Raw genomic sequence first — 21,793 nt, 5'->3', positions numbered from 1 at the left:
TTGTAGGATCCAGAGCAGAGCGTTTCTCCTTTAACCCGACCAGTGGCGAGCTGAGAACAGCTTCTCCTTTGAGATGGGCGGAACGATCTGAGTATGCCTTCACTGTGACTGCTGCTGACCACGGCACACCAGGCCTCAGCTCCACCTGCCAACTACGGATACAAGTAAACATCTGCAGATTTTTATATATCCCTATAGATCTCCAAGATGAATTTTTAAATGCTACACATTTTTAGTTTCGAAAAAGTTTCGACCAAGCGGAAACAAAGGTTAATGTGGAGACCAAAACTTAAACGGTCACATCCACATATTACCTCAGTCCTTTTGCATTCCTTGCTGTGAGTAATTTCCTCAAACTGTGCACAAACCAACAGTATAACTGTCACAGAAATTGGAAATGGAGGTAAATATCAGAAAGAGAGAAGCTGAACCTGTGCCTGAACAAACAAAAGCATCTCTTCAATCAACTGCGTGTTTTCTGCTCTAAAGGTTAGTGAGGTAACATAAACCCAAGGTGAGAAACCCAGAGCTGCAGGAGGGAGCTGGTCTGGTCTGAGTTATTGCCCTGAACTTTCAGCATGAGGGTCAACCTTGCGTATCGGCATGCAGTATCAGGAATGCAACAGTGGGGAAAAAAAGCCACATAGAAGTGTTATGGTTTTGCTTTGACTGTGGAGGTTTAAGCTTGGTGATTTTATGTGATGTGATTTCAGAAAGGAAAAGGATGCTAATTACAGCAGGAGAGCTTGCCTTAGATTTCCCCTCAACCTGCTTGTGCAACTCCGAGATTAGACAGAGGGGAAACAGGCACCTTGGAATCAAATGCTCCCAGATGAGATCTAAAGAGAGCCAGCTGCACGGAACAACACAGAAAGAAAGAAAGAAAGAAAGAAAGAAAGAAAGAAAAAGGAAAGAGAAGGGAAACACGCTACTGCACGGTAGCTAGCAGAGATACACACACATTCAAACCTCTTCTAAGATAACATTTCCAGGTAATTCTTTTAAGATAGCTTCTCATGTGCTATAGCTATGGCTTTAATCAGATACAGGATTCACTGCAACTTCACACACCAACTACTGTTTGTGGGGGGAAAAAGTATAGGAGGGGAGGTACAGTTGCCTACACTTTTAAAGCAGAGCAGGTAATTGAAACCCTGAGGATGTAAATAGGTATATCACACTTTAGCACTGGAGACCAGTCATGCTTTATGCAAACATTGTTGAATAAACTTTGTTTAAGAAAAAAGTTGGAGTTTTTCTCAGTGACTAAACTTCATTTGAATTGTCAAATCACAATCAATTTGATTCATGGTTTTGTTTTCTATGTTTCCTAAATATATGTCTCTGTAACAGGAAGATTTGTTGTTTTTTTAACTACAACAGTCTGCACATTGAGTCATCCCATCAGACTTAAGTATTCACATAATCGCTTTCCTCTTGTAATTATATCCTTGTTTCCATAAAAATGTGGAAAATAAAGATGAATTTTTATTTTGGTAAAGAAAGCAGGGGATGGTGCATGCATAGTTTTTTGACGATGGTGCAAGAGCTTGCTAAAATCTGCTTTTGTTTGCAGTCTTTAGAGCTCTTTCATCAGAACAAAGTAGAAGCTTGCAGCTCTTACGTTGAGCGGCGAAAGCCCCTTGGCAGTGGACCACAGCATATGGATTTTACACTTACTTGCTTTCTGGAATATTACCCATTTTACAGTACACCCTCCCAATACACCCTTCATTATATGGTCTCAGGTCACAAATGCTGACTCTCATCTGGATAACAAAATGCTGCAAGGTCAAGATACTTGCTGTTAGCCGTGCACATAGTGTCTTCATGCACAATGAGAATGCCTGCGAGGGTAATTATAGTAACAACAAGAAAGCAGAAACAGACTACAGCACCAAGGCTATGTTTAAGGATGGGCTGGGGTTGGCCTTATAGCTTTATTGTCTGCAAAAGAAATCAGATCCTGTATCATCTATTGGACCGAGCACCCTTTTGATGCTTTTTTCCAGCGGTTAGCTTAAGGTTGCCTAGGCTCCCCGTGATCTGTTTGGCCACCCAATAGAAGAACCTGTAGTCCTTAACTATGATAGGCTATGTGCCAGATAAAATGTGGGAGTCAAGCTAAAACCTACATGTGCGGCAGCAGCTCCCTGTAGCTTTTGTGGAAAATAATAAAAAACCTAAGCATAGGAAAATATTAACTGTTCGATACATTATAGTAAGTTGTAAAAGAAGATGTGATAAGTAAAGACAGATTGAAAAAAAAATACACATCCGTAAGAGGCTGCTGGAACCTAGCCTGAGGTAGAGCATGTTGGCTCGAAAATTCCCCCACATGGGCCCCCCTAGTCCAAAAGAAATACTGGAGATGCCCCTGTTCTAAGGAGATGATGCTGTTTCGCTAAAAATGTTGTAACCGATGATAAAGTCAAGGATTTTGAAATGGTCAGGATGCAGTGCATTCTGGGTCCTTTTAATTAGATGAAAACAGCAATTGCTGAAATTAATCATTTTGACTTTTGTTTACTTTCTCTCAGGTCCTCAGCTCCTCCAGGTCCAATCCTAAACCCAACATGCTCAGTATGACCCTGAACACAGTGGAAGGAGCTGCTCCAGGCTCAATCATTGGCTCTGTTCGCCCTCATGACCAGCATGAATCTGTCCTTTTGGAAGGCCAGGTGACTTACCTGGTGGTCGGAGGAACAGACCTGGATGGAACTTTTATGGTGGACCGTTTAAAAGGCGATGTGATCCTGGTACGCGAGCTGGACTACGAGAAGGGTTCAAGGTACACCTTGCAAGTTGAGGTGTCTGACTTCTCCCAGGCGTTTCCCAGCACCCATCTGGTGCAACTGGATATTAATGTGCAGGACAGCAATGACCACACCCCACAGTTCTCTGAAGACCCTGTTACCATAGTGACACCAGAAAACATGGAGCCAGGGGCTTCCATATACACCTTCCAAGCTTTGGACCAGGTGTGTATCTGGATATATATTGTGTGCTGAGAAGCTTTAAAATATTTCCTGAAGAACATGTTTTCTAGAAAAAAGCTTAAGTCCGACCTTTTTTGTCTTTATTTTCCATTACTGATTGCAACAGAATAAGGCTTTTATTTATAATTACAATTGATTGTCCTTAAATGACAGAAAAAAAAGACAAACCAACATTTTACCCAAGATGATGATTGGAAAATATATGATTTAAAGTAAGATACAACAAAGTTAAGACCAAATGTTCCCATTTTAGAAGATGAAATCTCAAATATTAACTATTCCTTTAAAAGATGGCTTCAAATTGTCACAACAAAAGAAATAGTTTGAGAGAACTTCTCAGTTGATTAAGTGATTGTTTGACACTTAAAAGCAAGACAATTTTCAGTGAAATACAGGACTTGTTTCCAAGTGAAGTGTTATCTAAATGTAAAAAGAAAACGTCATTCACTGATGACATCAGTGAAATGTGGTTGAAAGCTGTGGAAAAAAACTTACAGTTCACCATGAGTTATTATAACTTTGTGTAACACCTATTTCTAAATTGGATATTGAGTTCTCACACCCCAGGTTCTACATTAAGTGTTTTTCCTGGCTCAATCATTTTCTACCCTCTCTTTCTAATTGGTCGTTATTTCTTATTTTACAGGACGGCAGTGGACCCAACAGTGATCTACTTTACTCCATTGAGCACTATTGGCCTGATAAGCAAGACCTCCTGACCCTTGACCCTGTCAGCGGAGTCCTCACTTTTGGGCAGAAGTTGGACCGTGAGTCAACACCATCCCTCTACCTTGTGGTGCGAGCCACAGACCAAGCTGTTGATCCCTCTCAGAGACGCTGGGGATCCGTCACTGCCCGGATATTTGTGACGGATGAAAATGACAATGCGCCAGTGTTCAGCTCTCCGTCTGCAGTCAGTGTCATGGAGGATCAGCCTATAGGGTGAGTGAGGATATCTAACAGTTTCGTATTTATTTATGGCAATGCTACCTTGTTGTCATGTTGTTTTTAATTCGCTCTAAGCGGTTGCCATGTTTATTACAATCTCTTTTAATTTTCAGGTTTGTGATTTTGTATGTGATGGCTCGAGACGAAGATGAAGGAGAAAATGGCCGAGTGTCTTACAGAATCCAGGGAGGCAACAGCGCAGGTCGCTTCAGTCTGAACTCCAATACTGGTAAGCATATTTTTTGAAGAGTAAAACACAGCATCTGAAATTATCCTGATCTATATGTCACAAGGTTTGTGCAGACTGGGGATAAACCATAAATAGCCTATTAACAGTCCATCAAAGGAGGGGTCGATCAAAATGTGCATCATTTAGTTTATTAATAATCCTGTTTAGAATGACTTTACACAGCAGGACTTGAATGTGGCCTTTCTTTGTAGGGTTTCATGATTGATATATAATCAGCTTCTTACCCATTGAAGCCGCCTGAATGAACAGAACTTTCCAGAAGATTGCAATTACCCTCTAAGGTGCTGCTAAAAACTCATAACCCTCTTTAGAAGATGATTGTTCAATGCCTTATGGAGCAATATTTCTCCCGAATAATGCTTTGGTTTTCCTTTTCTTGACGGGTTTGTTCATGGGAACTGATTCGGGATTTGGACTTGGCCTTTGATATCTTTATACATATGTGAACGTGTAATCTCAGGTTTATGTTTGTGTGCTCCGATCTGGCTGAGAAGGGATTAGGAAACGGGAGTCAGACACTTAATGCAGCTACCAGATGGGAAAAAAACTTTTTACTTCATTACTGTCAAGTGTCAGCTGTAGTAACGGGTCTTGATTTCTCCTCTGGTTTGTGTCTTAGGCAGTGTGGTTATGCAAATGGTTAATCATAGCTGTAATAGTAGATTAGCATTGCAATGAGAAGACATTTACCAAACTGCCAGGCTAATGTGGGGGGTATCATTAGCCTGATTAGTGCTTATAAATGATATGTCTGCTCTACCAACAGTGTTTGAACTGTGTTTTACTTCACATTACAGCTGCTTTATAGCTAGTTTTATTAACCACTTGTTTCTAATGTGTACCGCCATTTCTTTACAAGGCGCTTCAGAATGAGATAAAAACACGTTGGTCATGCTGTTTGAGAATTTGCATAGTTATAAGAAAGAGAATGCAACTTCAAACATAGCTTGGCTGCAACACTGCATTAAATGATCAAATGTATTTTTTTCCCCTCTGAAATGAAGTAAGAAATGTTTTTTTTCTTTAGAACATCATCAGGTCTTCAGTGTGATCAAATTAAAGTTTCATGTCATTTGTGATCCAGAGACCACCAGTATTTTGTGTTTGATCCTGTATCAGCTAACCTTAAAATGCTTCAAAGAAAGAGGATAACATGGTGAATGTTTTTCATCTGTCTGTGTTCAGCTAAAACATGTGAGCTACCAAATCCTGACAAGAACATCAGAGCTTTGGCCTCACACTTATTACACAAACTGTATGTGTTTGCTACTTGGTTTATAAATTACACGTCTCAGAGGGGAAAACATGCCAGCTGAGCACACAGATACCCTTTATGTACTTGTTTTATTAAGCTCACACTCCTGAGTGTGGGCTGTAGATATCATCAGTAGGAGGATACTGTAACTTAAGCCAGAGTCTGAGAAGGGGTTGGATTAACACCAAGCCAGATATACACACAACATACATTATACATTGACCATACATTAACTGTAAGTTGTAGAAACACAAGTCCTCTATAAGAAAACTTTGTAGCTTAAAGCAGCCTTTCCCCTCGATGATGAAATGCTTTCTAAACTCTGAGTGTGTTTACATGTTCACACTGTAAGCACTTCACTTTTCACATTTAAACATGTCCAAAGTGCCAAAATGGAATAACTGGCACGCAGTAACTGTGGTCTCTCATTTACTGTGGAAATTCTTGTAAAGCAAAGCTGTAAGGGATTTGTTTTAACGGCTCCTTTAGGCATGCAAATCCTGCCTCTCTCAGGTACACACAATTAAATGTTCACAAGTTTAATCTAAAAACACACACTGAGACCCGTACGCATTAACATGCACATTTAAAGACAGACAGGATCCATAATGAATGAAGCTCATTTGTCTTTGATTATTTGTGTCTCTTATAGGCTCTCTCTCCATCCTGAAAGCCTTGGACAGAGAGGAGCAGGAGATCTTTAATCTGACTATTGTAGCAGAGGATCATGGGACACCTCAGCTGTCCGCCTCTCAGATGCTGTGTGTGCAGGTGATTGATGTGAATGATGAAGTTCCCGTATTCCAGCGGATGGAGTTTGAGACCCAGGTGATGGAAAACCAAGGACCAGGAACCACAGTGTTGAAAGTGACCGCCACTGACAGAGACCAAGGTTAGTCTCAGAGAGAAATTTAAATAGTACAGTACCCAAAATAAGAATCAGTCAGTGAGCAAGACAATAGGAGAATGTCCTTTAAACAGCTGACCTGGAAAAACATCTTTTCATGGTAGCAAATAGTCAGAGGAGTTTTGCTTACAAAGTAGAAATGGCACATATATTTAGCAACATTTTCTGTTTGTTCCACAAAATGTAAAAGTAATCGCTGTAAATCCTGCATGGGACTGAGCACATCCATATCCTTAGCTAGTAAGAGCTAAGTATAATGTTGAGAAGGATGGATTTAGTTGTGCTGTAGGAAATCACAATATATAAAAATAAATTGGAAGAAACATTAAAAAGTTCCCTAAAGGAAAAAAGCAATAAAAAGGTACAGCTGATGCACAGTACTTACAGTATGATTTAAGTAGGAATGCCAGAGAACTAAACAATAGAGACACATAAATGGTTTTGGGTAACCAAATCGCTTTAAACTGAACCACATGCTAATGAAAATGTTTGGTTACGATCATCTAGAGCCTTGTAATTCTGTGCCTTTCATTAGGGCGTGCCAGCGGCTCTGTGAGGCTTTTTGTTTGTAAATGTCGCTGCTTTATTACTGTGAATGTTGACTATTTTCTTTATTGCTTGTTTTGTAGGGTGTCATTCTGATAAGTTTGCATTTGTTTATGTGTTACAATGCAGGATCCAATGGCCAAGTGACGTATGGAGGTGTGACAGAGGAAGGCTTCATCATCAACCCAGTGACAGGCGTCATCACCACCACGAGGGAGCTTGATGCAGAGCTGCAGAAGCACTACACATTAACTGGTACCATGAAATGAATCGACTAGTAAACTCATTTCATCTCACAGATCAGCTCTTTCTCTCTTTTTTTTTAAGTTTGTACTTTTCATCATCATAACCACGTCTATTACTCCACAGTGTACGCCAGGGATGGAGGGCTGCCACCTAACTTTGCCAAAGCTGTAGTCCATGTGGAGGTTCAGGATGTGAATGACAACACTCCCATTTTTGCAAAGTCATGGTACGGACTGGAGGTGCCGGAGAACCAGGCCCCTGTAGATCTCTGCTTTCTCAGGGCCACAGACCCTGACTCAGGTCCTGGTGGAGAACTGGAGTACAGAATCACTGGTGAGAAACTGTGTTTTCTTCCTAAACCAAGAATTGGATTTAAAAAGTGATTAAGTTCACCACAATTGCTGCAATTACTGTTACAGGGTGTGTCGAACGGAAATGTTTTGGGAGAGATAGGCAGTTTTAGTCATTTTGGATGTTTTTTCAATCTTAAATTGTTCCTGTTTGAATGTTTTCAGATGATCTCAATTGGCATTCAATGTGCATGCATGGGATGAATTCGACTAATTCACACTTCTTAACCATTTGTTGGTGATATCGGCAGTTGTTCTAACCCTGTTCAGGTATAGATTTGATCTTTCATTATAAGGAGTGGATACCTATAGCATTTGTACTGATGTATAGCTATTGACGGGACCTTCTATTCCTTCCATATGAAAGATCAGACACACATACAGTTACCCCTGGCTTGCTTCTTACATTCTTTGAAAGATGATTTATTCCATATACCCTTTCGGAGAACCTCTAAACTTTGACTTCAATACAAAGTTGGCACAGATGTACCCCTTTCATGTCTTCTTATTCTTCTGTATTTATTCTCTCTAGCTGGGGACCCTGATGGAGATTTCCACCTCCATGGCAGCACAGGAGCTCTCTCCACCTCACGCGGCCTTGACAGGGAGACAAGGGCTGAATATTCCCTGGAGGTGGTGGCAACAGACCGTGGAAGCCCTGCTTTAAGCACGACTGTGACAGTGGAAGTCAAAGTGCTGGATGTTAATGATAACAGCCCTGTCTTTAGTAAAGCGACCTACTCTGTGGAGGTGTCTGAGGATGCTGCGGAGGGGACCCAAGTCTTGGAAGTAAGCAGAAATTAGAATTTTAAAGTGAATGGAAACGAGTGATTTGTCAAAACTTCTAAGTGTCAAACTAAATATCTCTCCTGTGCAGGTGGCTGCTGTAGATGCTGATGAAGACCTGAACGGAAAGGTGCTGTATTTTCTTAGCAAAGAGGCACATGGTGCGTTCAGTGTGGATGAGAACACTGGTGTTATCACCACATCAGCGCCTCTGGACCGGGAAAAATTGGCATCATACAGCTTCCAGGTGTTTGCTGTTGACCTATCACCTGCTGCACCCATGAACTCGTCTGCTCAGGTACACGAAGGGTTAGATGTTTGAGGTATTTAGCAACTGTTCATAAAAACTTTATTTTTATGAATGAAAAGTGTTTTATATGCCAGACAAGGCAGCTTTATATGTACAGCTGCCTTGTCATACAGTACAGTGGGGCACTTTAAGGTGCTTTATGATGTTATTAAACATGTGTGAAGAGATAGCTTTACAATTAAAAAGAACACTTTAGTGAGGTAATTCTTAATTATCTGCTGTTTTTTGTATATTTTTCTTTCATCCACTTTCTTTCTCTATCTCACTGTACCTTATTTTTGTAAAGATCTTCATAAGTAAAACAACAAGTTATTATTCACATATTTGATTTAAAAGAGGCTTGCTTTTTTTAGGATTTACAATCATACATATTAAATATTTTGTATAACACATTCCACATTTAAACCTTAACCCTGTTTCTTATAGCAATGAATTAAGTATCTAACCTGTGACCACTTCCTTGTAGGTGAGAGTCACCGTCCTAGACGTCAACGACAACACCCCCTTCTTCATCCAGGATCCGCTGGTCATCGAAGTGTCCAGCAGACGTTCTCAGCGTGTTCTAGCCACCATGAAGGCTGAGGACAAAGACTTTGGAGCAAATGGTTCTGTGTTTTATCGTTTTGCTATGCCAGTGAAGGGCTTTAGCATCAACTCCCTGACCGGAGAGATCCAGGCTACTGAGCCACTGGCGGATCTGACCCAGGCTCAGAGGACCCTGATTGTGGAAGCCATGGACCAGGGCAGTCCAGCTCAGTCTGCACAGGGAGTGGTAGTGATATATGTGAAGGAGGTGGAGTACAGCGGGATTCGCTTTTCTAGGAATGCAAGAGACGTCAGCTTACAGGAGAACGCTGAAAAAGGTTAGATAAAGACAATGTTGTTTTTTTAGGGATTATCATATCACCAATTTGTCCTGTATGAAGTTTGTCAATTTTAAATCTCTTCAACAGTAAAGACATTTTCTCTCTGTAATACTTCAAATCATTCAGGCACAGCTGTGGCTCAAGCGCAGGCTCAACACCCAGATGGCACACGTAAGGGTATCAGTTACAGCCTCTTCAGTGGGAACAAAAGGCAGGCCTTCACCATCAGCTCCTCAACAGGTGACATGCACAATTGAAAAAAATGTTTTCAACAAATGATGCCCTGGAAAAGTCAATTAGACAATGATTTAAAGAAAATAAAAAGCTGTGAAACTGCCATTTCAGGGTTATCTATTCATCTAATCAAATATATATGTTTCAGGGGAAATCAGGGTGCAGAGCTCCAAGGGGCTGGACTTTGAAGACAGCCCCAGACTTCGTCTCGTTATCAAGGCTGAAACTGTGTCCTCCACGTCTTTCATGGCTATAAACCTGATCCTGCAGGATGTCAATGACAACCTTCCTCGCTTCCAGCTGCAGAATTATGTGGCCTACATGAAAGAAGCACAGGGATATGAAATGCCAATCATACAGGTACTCTCAAATGGAAAAAAAAATACTTCAGGAACTTTTGCTGTTGCTATAAGGGTTAATACAACTTCTCGTCTTCCTCCATTTTTCTTCCTTCTGCCAGGTGCTTGCTGAGGATGTGGATCAGGGCCAAAATGGTCAGGTGACCTACTCAATCCAGTCATCAGGCATGAGCGGTCTGTTCAAGATTGACCCTGTGACAGGGAGCATTACCACAGCGGCAATCATGGACCGGGAGATCTTTACCCAGACCAAGTAAGGACAGATCTTTAAAGTAAACTTCAACCAACACTTTCTTTGTGCACAGTTTGAAGATAGATATGCATATTTTAGGTGTAGTTAATGCTTGAGTTGCTGCATGGTGTTATACAAACAAAATCAATTATATAACAAAGAAGAAAATACTGTTGATTTCGCCCATCTTGCTAATCTAGTTGTTGTTAACATAGCTGGTGTAGAATTCCCTGTAATTTGCTAAACATACTATGAAAACAGTTTCAACTTAAACCTACATGTCAGATTTCAGATCCCTACTTTTACTTTTTGTCATGAAGTTGCAACTAAAGAGAGAGGTAAACTTTTTGAACAACACCATTTTTGTCTGTCCAATCACAGGCTAGTAGTTACAGCGACTGACAGAGGAAGTCCACGATTGGCCGGTTCAGCCACATTAACAGTGATCATTGTTGACCAAAATGACAACAGTCCTACTATTCCGTTGCCCAAAGAAGTCCGCATCCCAGAGAGTAAGACCTTTAAAATGCAGGAATTTTTAACCTTAAAATCTTAAAATGCATAAAGTTAAACTGTCACACGACAAAACCCTTTTGGGTCTAATGAGGGCTTTTTTGTACAATCTCTTTCATCCATCAGATATGCTGATTGGCACAGAGATAACTCTTGTGACGGGTAATGACGTGGACTCCAGTCCGGCCCTCTCCTACTCCTTGCAGCTGGACCCAACAGCGTTAGGCAAGTTCGGAATTCACCGTTACAGTGGAGGTGTATCCCTAACGGCCCCTCTGGACTTTGAAGAGAAGACGTGGTATACCTTGACTGTCAGAGCCACAGACAGCCAGCATCAAACTGAGGCTAACATTACAATACTTATTGAGGATATTAACGACAATTCCCCTGCATTCACCCATGATCTATACCAGGTAGGATGCTATGTTAAATTTTTTACTGACTGTATGTATTTAAATACAATGGATTGTGTACTGTGCATATTATATATAGCATGAATTCATCTTAGCACAGAACACATACACTCTTCCTATTGCACATTTACCCATACAACATCATTCATTCTATTCGACTGATTATTTTATTGAACTTCTATTATTCTGTTGCACTTCCCTGTCCCATTGATTTTATTGTACAGTCCCTTTATGAATCTCTGTCACACACACACACACACTATCTTGCAATATTTAATAATTTAATGGTATTTACGGTATTGACAGTTTATTTCTATTTAACTTATAATTTGGTACCCTATACCTATTTATATCACTCACCTTGTAATTCTTTTGATTGTGTACTTTGTTATGTTGTACATACTAGCTTCTAGGTTACAAGATTTCTGGTGTTTCTCTTGTAGATTTCTGTACACAGTGGTTTACAATTTTAACTACTTTATCTAACTGCCTTATATTGACTGGCGAATAGTTGCAAAGATGACCTTGCTTAATGTTTACTTTCTGGCTCAAGACCTCAACATAAGCCAAAGTGAAAAAGAAAAAAAAAGGAACAAAAACATAAAATGCAATTTCCTCCATGTGGGTTGAGTGCATGTTGACCAGCTCACCATGGATTTGGGTATTTAATTATCATGCAATCTGATGTTTTCTTTTTCAAACTTTTCTTTTATGCTTTAAATGTTATTATTAATATCCCTGCACCCCAGGTAACTCTGCCTGAGCACACGCCGCCAGGAAGTGCAGTTGTCACTGTAACAGCAACTGACAGGGACTCTGGAGAGAACGGAAAGATCACCTACAGAGTGATGTCATCAACCCAAGAAGGTTTCTACATTGACCCAAACAATGGTAGGCAACCTTTATGTCTTGTCTTCCCATTGTAACTGCTTAAATAAAGAGCTTTAACATATTCTTCCAAGCTCAGTGCTTCACTCCTTGTCATTTTTCTGTATCCAGGAACCTTGTTCATCAACCACAGAGCCGAGTTTGACCCTGAGCGTCCCTCAGTTAGTATCGTCATAGAAGCTTGTGATGGAGGTTCGCCTTCCCTTTCCTCTCTTACCACCATCCAGGTTCAAATCTCTGATGTCAATGACAATGCTCCAGTGTTTCACCAATCAGAGTACAGGTCAGTCCACAATCCAGGTTCCATATTATAGATTGAAGGCTGTGGGGTAACCATTATATTTGGTCTTACTTATAGAATGTCCTTCTGTTTGCAGAGCTACAGTCTCTGAGGATACCATCCCAGGCTCAACAGTTTTGACTTTTGAGGCCTTTGACAGCGACCTTTCTCGGGAAAACTGCGGCCTGGACTTTGCTCTCGCCAGTGGAAATGAGGGAAATGCTTTCCAGATTGAAAGCAGTGTACGCTTCTTGGAGGGGCGGGGCTTTCAGACAGTAGGAACTCTACTGTTGGCTGAGGGGCTTGACTTTGAAACCAAACCAATCTACAACCTCACTGTGGTGGTGTCAGATCGTGGTGTGCCCCAGAGGAGCTCCAGTGTGGCTGCGGTGATTACCATTGGTGATGTGAATGACAACCCTCCGGTGTTCAGCAGAGCAGAATATACTGTCTCACTGAGTGAGGGAGCTGCCGCTGGGACAGAGATTATAAGATTGACTGCTACAGGTGGGCTATAGTTCTTTTTTTGTCACTTTTTGCCCAATTGTTTCTCAAAAACAGTCTTAATTTCTTTCACATTACTAATTTTCTGCTTTTTTTTTCACAGACCCAGACTCAACTCCCAACGCTGAGGTCCAGTATACTATCAGCTCTGGTGATGAGGTGAACTTGTTTACCATGGACCAATGGACTGGAGCTTTGCGGCTACAGCGAGCACTTGACCGTGAACACCAGTCTACTCATATTGTCATCATACAGGCCACAGATGGACAGGGTCACTTTGCACTGGCTCCAGTCATTGTTGAGGTGAAAGATGTAAATGACAATCATCCATTCTTCCCAGTGGAAGTCCTCACAGCAAGTATCAGAGAAAACCAACCAGCCAACTCAGCTGTAACTGTTCTCCATGCCATTGACCACGACACAGGGGTTTTTGGCCAACTCAAATATTATATGATGGAGCGGTCAGGTGCAGGGAAAGACGGCTTTGCCATCGACCAGAACTCTGGAGAAATCAGGAGCAAAGCACCCTTTGACTTTGAGAAAATCAACTCGTTTAACTTTGTTGCTGTCGCGGTTGATTCCGGTAACCATTCAGCCACTGTCACTGTACAGGTGTTCATCGTAGGTGTGGATGAGTATGACCCACTCTTTGTATCTTCAGATTTCTCCTTTGAAGTCCCAGAGGGAGCTAAGAAAGGCCAGAGCATTGGTCAGGTCCAGGCAAATGATGAGGATGATGGGGTGGATGGTATTGTCCTCTATTCCCTTCCCACCAGTTCGCCATTCTTTGATGTCAACAAAACCACTGGAGTGATTTTCCTTAAACTGGATGGTTCAGGCAGTAGCAGCAGTAGTGGCTCAGGACGCACCAAACGGGACACCAGGCTAATGACCCTGGATGTGAAAGCTCATAGTCCTCTAGATGCATCTCGATCCACTACAGCCCAGATCTCCATTGATGTTACAAACACCAACTTTGGCTTGGCCCCTGATGTCAACATTCTTCTGATTAGCATCATCGCTGTATCTCTTGGTTTCATCGTATTGCTGGTGGTCATGGCTGTAGTGGTCTTTCTTGTTAAGTCACGCAGAAGAAAGAAAGATCAGGATGCAGGAAACCGAACTGCTGCCTCAGGTACTGCTCTGCAGAAATTAGATGAATGCAACTCAGGGCAAGGAGGAGACCGGATCTACCACCAGGCCCTGCCAGGCTATGCTGGAGATCAGGGGGCTGGTGGTGGTCCCTACACCAGAGGGGGCTCTTTGGATCCTTCTCACTCGAGTGGCAGAGGGTCAGCTGAAGCAGCAGAGGATGATGAGATCAGGATGATAAACGAGTATCCCCGAGTCGCCTCGATTACCTCATCCATGCAGGAGCACATATCAGCCAGAGGACCAGACTCTGGAATCCAGCAGGATGCTGACCAACTCTCTGATATCTCCTGTGAACCTGCAGCTTTGGAAGGAAGCACCTGGTTCAAAGGAAAGAAACTGGGAGGTAGTCTAAGTGGGACCTTGCTCTCTGGCCAACTCCCAGTCTACAGGGATGAAGGTGGAGGGTACCTTGGAGTCGGTCGGGGCCTTAACATTACCTTACCCAAGGATTATGCCTTCCCTGAAGATGGTAAACCTTCAGTGGATGGTTCTCTCACTGCTATTGTTGCCAGTGATGAGGAGCTTCGTGGAAGCTATAACTGGGATTACCTTCTCAACTGGTGCCCTCAGTTCCAACCTCTGGCCAATGTCTTCACAGAGATCGCCAGGCTAAAAGATGAAACAGCTCAGCAGAGCCAGAACCCTCGCCAACCCTTCCAGACCAAGCACAAAATCGATCCCAAACCTAGAATTGACCCTCCACCACTCATCACATCAGTAGCCCACCCAGGGGCCATGTCAGTTCCACCAAAAGTCCCTGTGATTGGAAGGACATTCCCCCACTTGGCCTCACTGCGCAGGTCCCCTATCAGTCATGAGGGGTCCATTTCATCTGCAGCAATGTCCCCAAGCTTTTCGCCTTCGCTGTCCCCTCTAGCAGCTCGTTCTCCTGCTGTTTCTCCTTTTGGAGTCAACCAGGGGCCCTCAGCCTCCATGATTAGCACAAGGGAGCCCTCACTGGACCAGAGTCCTGATCATGAGATGAGGATATGAAGGAATAGTTTGAAAACTATTTAAGAACTTTAAAAAAGACAACTGGAAGAAGTTATTGCTTTAGTTGTCCTTTTCTGGAATGAAATAAATGCAAGTACACAGATGGACTGTTCTCATGCAACCATTTCTTTTAATTGTCCAATCACATGGATTTGAAAACAACCCGACTTGAACATACTTAACCTCCCTTTGGAAGAGTATTTGCATTATTTGAAGTATTTCTATTGGTTTGCAGTGTTACATGATTACACTAGAGTGAAACATGTGCCTGGGTTGACAGGACCATGTCAACAGTGACGCAGGTCTCCATGAACTGATCAGGGTTAAGAGGACAACGAAGCTCTTCATGGGAATGTGCACTTACCATGCCCTGCAGTCAGAGGTCCCTTAGTGTGTAGATAAATAGATGTGTAGTTTTCATGTTACCTCACTGGCTGGCCAGAGAGCTAAGGACCTTGTTCTACTCTTTGTGTCTGTGGACATTTTTACACTTCAGTATTAAACTTATCCAGTAGCTGTTTTTAAAATGGTATCTGGATGTGAGTGGGAATCCCATGGACCAGAAAATGTGTGCTCTCAGAGACTCTGACCCCTTGAGTTGCCATCACATAGTGTAAGAACAATTGAGATTATTGTTTGTTTGTTTTTTCATCTTTTAAGAAGACACTTCTTTTGATTTTAACTTTTATTTTTATATATTTTTATATGGAATTATGATTTCAGACCCCAGAATTGCCATTATTCCACATAGAGAGGTTTTTGTTTTTGTGTATTTGCATATATGTATATTTGTATGTATGCAGGCAATGTTATGTAATGTATGTGTCTCATAGGTTTTTATAGAAACTTTTGTGACAGTTCTGATGTGAGTGAGAGGATGACTTTTGTGTTTTAGCATTATTTATATAAAAAAAGGACTTGCTGCCGGATTTGGACAGAAGGAAACCAAGCACAGCTCAATCTAAGCTGTGTTGAACTTTAAGAAGTATTCCTTTTCAGTTTTTTGTCGATTTGTTGATCATCCTAAATGTAAAATAGAAACTGGATGAAAACCTGTGATCACTCTACTTCTTCAGCAGCACTCTGTCGTGGTGTGCAGTCATGCAAAGCAGCACATTCCCTCTGTTATTCAGGGACTACCTAATTTGCTGATCACCTCTGTGTCTTTAAAAAAAGTGCTTCCTCAAATCAATTACACCAGTCATTATCGTACATGCGTTTTGCTGTGAAGTTTTTCATCTCAGCACAACCAAAAGCGTACTATCAATAGGCTGAGATTTTCATGGTAAAGTGGCATAACTTGGACAAATGTAGCACATAAGGCAGACAAGTGTAAAGCAAAGGCCTGAATGCATGAGCCCCAATGAATGTAAAAGGATTGAGCGACCAGTGCAGTATTTATTTTCAGTGGTAAGTTTCTGTTCTGTGGATTTTATTTCTATGATTCAATCATGCAGATCGTCACCGGCTTGATGAGGTGTTTTTGGGCTCCATGTGTTTAGCTCATCATCTGCACCTTCTTTCTTTACACTCATTATTCATATCCAGGTTTAGCACTCTGCAAGAGAGGCAAGAAGCTAGGGCTTTCAGAACATCATTCCTCCATGTTTATTTTTCCTTCTGTTTTTTTATCCTATGAGGTAATTGCATTTATTGGATGTACACTTGGTTACAAGAGATGACCTCTACCTCTGTTTTTATTTTGTTTTCTCTCAACATTACCAACTGCCTCTTGCAAAGCTGGCACTAAAAGCTACACATGCCACGAGCCTAACATCAGCACAACATACTCTTGATTCATAATTGTTGTCTCAGTAACATTTCTGTGTTGGAGGAAATCCATTTGCAGTTCAATTTGAGATTGCTGCCAGAGACTGATCAGTGGAGCAGTGACAAAAAAAAAAACAGCTGTTCATGTATTTAAAGCAAATAATAAATTCCTACTGATCTCTTTTGACAAACGGGAGTCTGACTTCATTTTTTTCACTACTGAAATATTAAAGCTACAACTGAGAGTTAAATCTTTACTTGACTTTGTTCCTGCTATTAAGACTGTGAATAGTTATTTTGTATTGGAGGTAACCTCAGTCATTTATAAAATATTATAAAAGGAAAGGGAGGTTTGTTCTTTTGGAAAAATCCCCAAATATCTTATACTGTGTGTACTAAAGATATAAAAACATGATTGGATTGGTTTTATTACATTATTACGTTTTGCTTTTTTCTTACAAGATACAGTAAGAGCTTACCTTTTTATGCTTTCACAGTAATCCAAGAACAAGCCAACAGTGGGCTTCCTCATATAAAGGCATACAATGTTAATGTAGCCGAATAATTGCAAAAATGTTTTATTTCCATGTGGAACACAGAATTGTTTGTGCAGCTGCTTAGATTTCTGCCTCATTTGGTCATAACACACAGCCATGTGATGCAGTGTTCCTCTGTTATTGTTTTGTACAGAAGGTGCTTGATGAGAATTTTGACAAGGTGCAGGGGAAAGAAACAGAAGCTTCTCAGTGTTGCCAGATCTCATAAGAGAAACAAGCAACCAAGTCTATGGAAATAAGCCTAAAACAAGCAACTTGGCTCTTTTAGACAGTAGCCTATGCCCAGCCATACCGAAATCAAATATTTTTACGAGCATGCATATGACTACTTAATCATTTTGTGTCATTTGTTGCCATTATGCATGGAAGCATAAAGTAAGCAGTCAGAAAGTTTTTTCCTCTCCCCTCCGTTTTCAGGCATTGTTACCAAACAACTTTTCTCACAGGAATTAATGGAGAGATTGGCATGGCTGGATAGCTAGCTATATTGTTGTTAATCAAATTGTATTTACTATTTGTTAATAGTATACAAATTTGTTGACTTTAACTCTTGCTAGCAAACGTTAGCTTTCTAGTTAAAAATTAGGCCAATCTAGTTTGTCTCTTTCGTTCATGTTGAGACGAGCTGGATCTTCAAAATTTGCTTCATACAAAATGTACCAACCGTAACCACCATGTACACCAGGAGTGAGGTGTGTTTGTCAGAGAGTCTGTGTGCCAGATGAGTGTGAGATGTGTGCGGCATGTGGTACAGTGTCAAACTAACAATGTAGATGTAGACTACAACACAAGCACAGAGCGACGAGGAGCTGTGTCAAGCAGAGGAGGAGGCTGCTCTCAAAAGACCCCCATAAAGTTGTGTGACTGGTTACGGAATCGGTTCTGAATGTCCAGTTGTCACTTGTGTAAATCCTGCTGGAGACTCGAGTGTGAACAGGAAGTGGATCCTCTGCTGTGATGTTCTGATGAAAACTCCTTTCCGTCTGGATAAGTCAGTGTAACAGAAAAATACACAAACAGCTTATTTTCATCTTAATACATTTTGTTTTGTTCACCTATAGATTACTGACAGTGTAGCATTATTCTAAAAGTTCCCCTGTGCTTCCTGCCTCCTATTTGACTCAACAAGATATTGAACACTTGTACTGGCTCTGAACTGCATATTCATCTTTCCAAAGAGGATAAGCTAACTGATAGAGATGTAAACTGTCATGCCACATATTTAAATGTTAAATTTTGTATTTTAAAACAGAAATTAATAACCACTTTCCTCTCTGAGAACTTGGCGGAGGCTAAGCCCTAAATGCCAGTCTGGTCCCTTACAGCTCAGTCCACTCTTTGATATATTGTTGAAATTCACTAGCACTCTGCGACTCCAATTCTAAACTCCAACTGATGAGGTCACTGTAGGAGAGACATGACTAGACTTCTTTTGTTCATTATTATTATTACTATTATTATTATTATTATTATTATTATTATTATTATTATTATTATTATTATTATTATTATTATTCATATTAGACTTCTTTTTTACATGAAAGGTGATGATAGATTGTCCATTTCAAATCAAAACTGTACTTACATATTGACCGACTTTTCTTACACTAATTATTAGTTTAAGATTAATCATACAATCCACAGTCTACTGCACAGACACCTGCAAGTAATTTTACATATTCAGGAACTCATCTACGGTCTGGACTGCAGAAAAGAAAATATCTTGCTGCCCTCACTTACACCTCAACACACAGCTGTGTTTACAGCCCACTGTCCCAAGACTTTTGCAGCCTATAACCTCACTTATCACCCTCGTACACATGCATACTGAAAGGCTACTACACTGTGACACACATGGCCCACAACACTCTCCCCAGCTGACATTGGCCCAGCTCCAGCTCCTGCAGGCACATACTTGGTGCGTTGTTTAGCTGCAAAATCTGGGAGAAATCTGTCTGGAGCAGAAGTCTGCTCCCTGGAGAGGTAGTAAGACATTATGAATGAAAGACACAATAATATTTGTATGTGCGTGTATGTTAATGGTTTGGGTTTTTTGTTGTTTTTTTTGTTAATTTTATGCAACTAAAAAGACACAATGTATTTCTTTAAATGTCTATACATTATCAAACTGCACATAATATACTGAAATCAGAAGGACTAAAATATGTTACTTAAATGTTCAGACATGCATTTATTTAGTACACTATTTAAATCTAAGGCTCACTCATGAATTACACGTTACAATCAATAGCTAGACAAGCTAGTGCTACTGAGGATCTGTTTGTATCAATCATCCTCTGCAATATAGGTATTGAACAATAAAATGAGATTTCAATAAGACCTAACTAACTATTTGTAGTTTCAGAATCTGATTCATGTTGATGAAGCAGGTGTTGTCGATGTGTAGCACGTCCTCCATTCTGTGTGTCCTTCTCTGAAAACTGCTATTCAGATGATTCTCCACTCAGGAGTTGATGTCTTTGGGTATTTTGATAAAGAAAACAAACTGGGAAAAACAAGCAGTAGCATATTTCCAGAAACAAAAGATTAACTATTGACCACGCTTCAGGTTCTGTACTGGAGCGTCCTTAAAACATCATTGGACTGTTCAGGGCCTTTGTCCTGTTGCTTGTAAGCGTTCCACTATGCATTGCTAACTACATTTCTTAACTGTTTTAGATCAAAACAGTATTTTAGTATTGAAAATTGGCTATAAATTAACAGCAATTGCTTACAGTGCACAATTCAAATCTGCAAATTCCTTTAAAAGGATTTCATGGTTTTTTTTTCTCAATGTTTAGTGTTTGTCATGGTTTGGTGTCGAGTTCTGTTGTTTTATTATTCCTTAGTGTTGCCTGTTTCCCTTGTGTGTTTTAATGTTTCCTGGTGTAGTGTTTTTGTGTTGATGTTTAGTCTTTAGTGTCTCCTGTTTTATTTTGTAATGCCTTCTCTTCGTGCCACTGTGTTTTGTTACATTCTTCAGTTCTCTGTCCTCAGTGTTGCTGGTTTTGTGTTCATTGCTCCTCTGTGTGTTTTCCTCCTGTCTGGTCACCCTGATTGTCCTCACCTGTGTAACCAGTGTCACTTGTGTTTGAGTACCCTGTGTCTATTTAGTCTCTGTGTTCCTTCCCTCGTGTTGTTGGTTCATTGTCTTCGGCAACCTGTCGTATGTTGGATGTTCCTGATCAGTGTCTCCAGTGTCTTCTCGTTTTGGAAAGTAAGTTTTGTTTTGACCTTCTAGTTTAAATCATTTTTTGTGTTTTCTGCAATTGGGTCCTCTTCCGTGTTTTTTCAACCTGTGATCCTAACAGTGTTTGCAGTTTTAAAGTTGAACTTATAATTCGAAACCTTCAGTTGTTGAGAAAACCTCACTTTCCCTGACAGCTTTTGGATTTCCTGTAATTGTGATGGCGAGAAAAGAGTTTGGAGCAGAAGTGAAGGTATTGGAGAAACTAAATTATGTAGTTTAGTAAATCTTATTCTCTATAAATGTCAGCTTTGGAAAATCCCAGCCAGAAAGCTCACTCTACTAAAGACCATGTTTTGTTTCCAGTGGGTCTTGATAATCTGCAGCTGCACGCTCTGGGAATCAAGCCTGTAAACATCATATTAAACTTGGCCCACACTGTAGTTAGTATCCAGGTGCTCTTTCATCTTGAATTTGATCACTCCAACCTTATTAAAGGAGGAATCAGTACAAGAACATAAATACACAGCTCCCAAAACACACAAACATGCATGCAGCTGTTAAAGTATTGTGAAAAAATATTTTAAACAAATATTAAATGTAGGTCAGAAGTCAGAGTTAATATATTTTTACAAGAACATAGTGATTTCAAACATGGGATCGGCTTTGATGCTTTGTTAAAAAGCCCAAACAAATTGTCTGTTGCACTAATGTTATTGTCTGTTTGGTGCTGTAAAAAGACTGGAAGTATTTAAAGGAAATAAACAAAATTCTTGAATTTGATTGACGATAAGATATCGTATTGCAGATGATGCAAACAAATTAAATTTTTTGGGGGGGAATAAGTGAGACTAAGAAGAATTGATACTAATTTTACATTACAATGTTTAGACCACAGAATTCCTCTCCATGGGTTCAAATCCGGAGTCTTTAATCACTGCAAACCGTGGAAGAAAAAAAAAGATTTTCTTCCTTCGGATCGAAATGTTGCCCTTTTTAAACTAAGGTCGCTCATTGAAAGCTGAAAGTGTTCAGACCTTTCTCTTAGTTCTACATTTTTTTTTTGTTTTGTTTTACTGTAAAACTAAGCAGCTTCTCTGACGCTATTTACTTTTAAAGGTTATTTTAACATACTTGGACACAAACTTCCATTTGTACTTTTTAGGCTTACTTATCAGAGAAAGTTGTGCATGTGTGGAAAAAAAAATCTAACTACCATAAAGGAAATATTTAACTGATTTAATC

The 21,793-nt window shown here is 40.4% G+C and overlaps 1 protein-coding gene across 1 annotated transcript in view; it reads left to right on the top strand.

Annotated features, from left to right (window-relative positions):
* dchs1b (dachsous cadherin-related 1b) overlaps nt 1–16,995 on the top strand; it is an 84,201-nt gene extending 67,206 nt beyond the window's left edge. Inside the window, exons 11-29 of the mRNA XM_079355267.1 lie at nt 7–164; nt 2,541–2,981; nt 3,646–3,941; nt 4,061–4,176; nt 6,105–6,344; nt 7,035–7,160; nt 7,275–7,484; nt 8,034–8,290; nt 8,379–8,585; nt 9,064–9,460; nt 9,590–9,703; nt 9,846–10,057; nt 10,158–10,309; nt 10,670–10,800; nt 10,928–11,214; nt 11,964–12,105; nt 12,214–12,385; nt 12,480–12,889; nt 12,990–16,995. Of these exons, the coding sequence (XP_079211393.1) occupies nt 7–164; nt 2,541–2,981; nt 3,646–3,941; nt 4,061–4,176; nt 6,105–6,344; nt 7,035–7,160; nt 7,275–7,484; nt 8,034–8,290; nt 8,379–8,585; nt 9,064–9,460; nt 9,590–9,703; nt 9,846–10,057; nt 10,158–10,309; nt 10,670–10,800; nt 10,928–11,214; nt 11,964–12,105; nt 12,214–12,385; nt 12,480–12,889; nt 12,990–15,034 (6,113 nt within the window). The 3' untranslated portion in view covers nt 15,035–16,995. The remainder of the gene's footprint in view (nt 1–6; nt 165–2,540; nt 2,982–3,645; nt 3,942–4,060; nt 4,177–6,104; nt 6,345–7,034; nt 7,161–7,274; nt 7,485–8,033; nt 8,291–8,378; nt 8,586–9,063; nt 9,461–9,589; nt 9,704–9,845; nt 10,058–10,157; nt 10,310–10,669; nt 10,801–10,927; nt 11,215–11,963; nt 12,106–12,213; nt 12,386–12,479; nt 12,890–12,989) is intronic.
* The last annotated feature ends 4,798 nt before the right edge of the window (nt 16,996–21,793 follow it).

The sequence above is a fragment of the Symphodus melops genome, assembly GCF_947650265.1.
Source record: "Symphodus melops genome assembly, chromosome: 11".
NCBI classification, from domain to species: Eukaryota; Metazoa; Chordata; class Actinopteri; order Labriformes; family Labridae; genus Symphodus; species Symphodus melops.
Note: the sequence above shows the minus strand (reverse complement) of the source record. Positions and strands in the feature narration are given on the sequence as shown.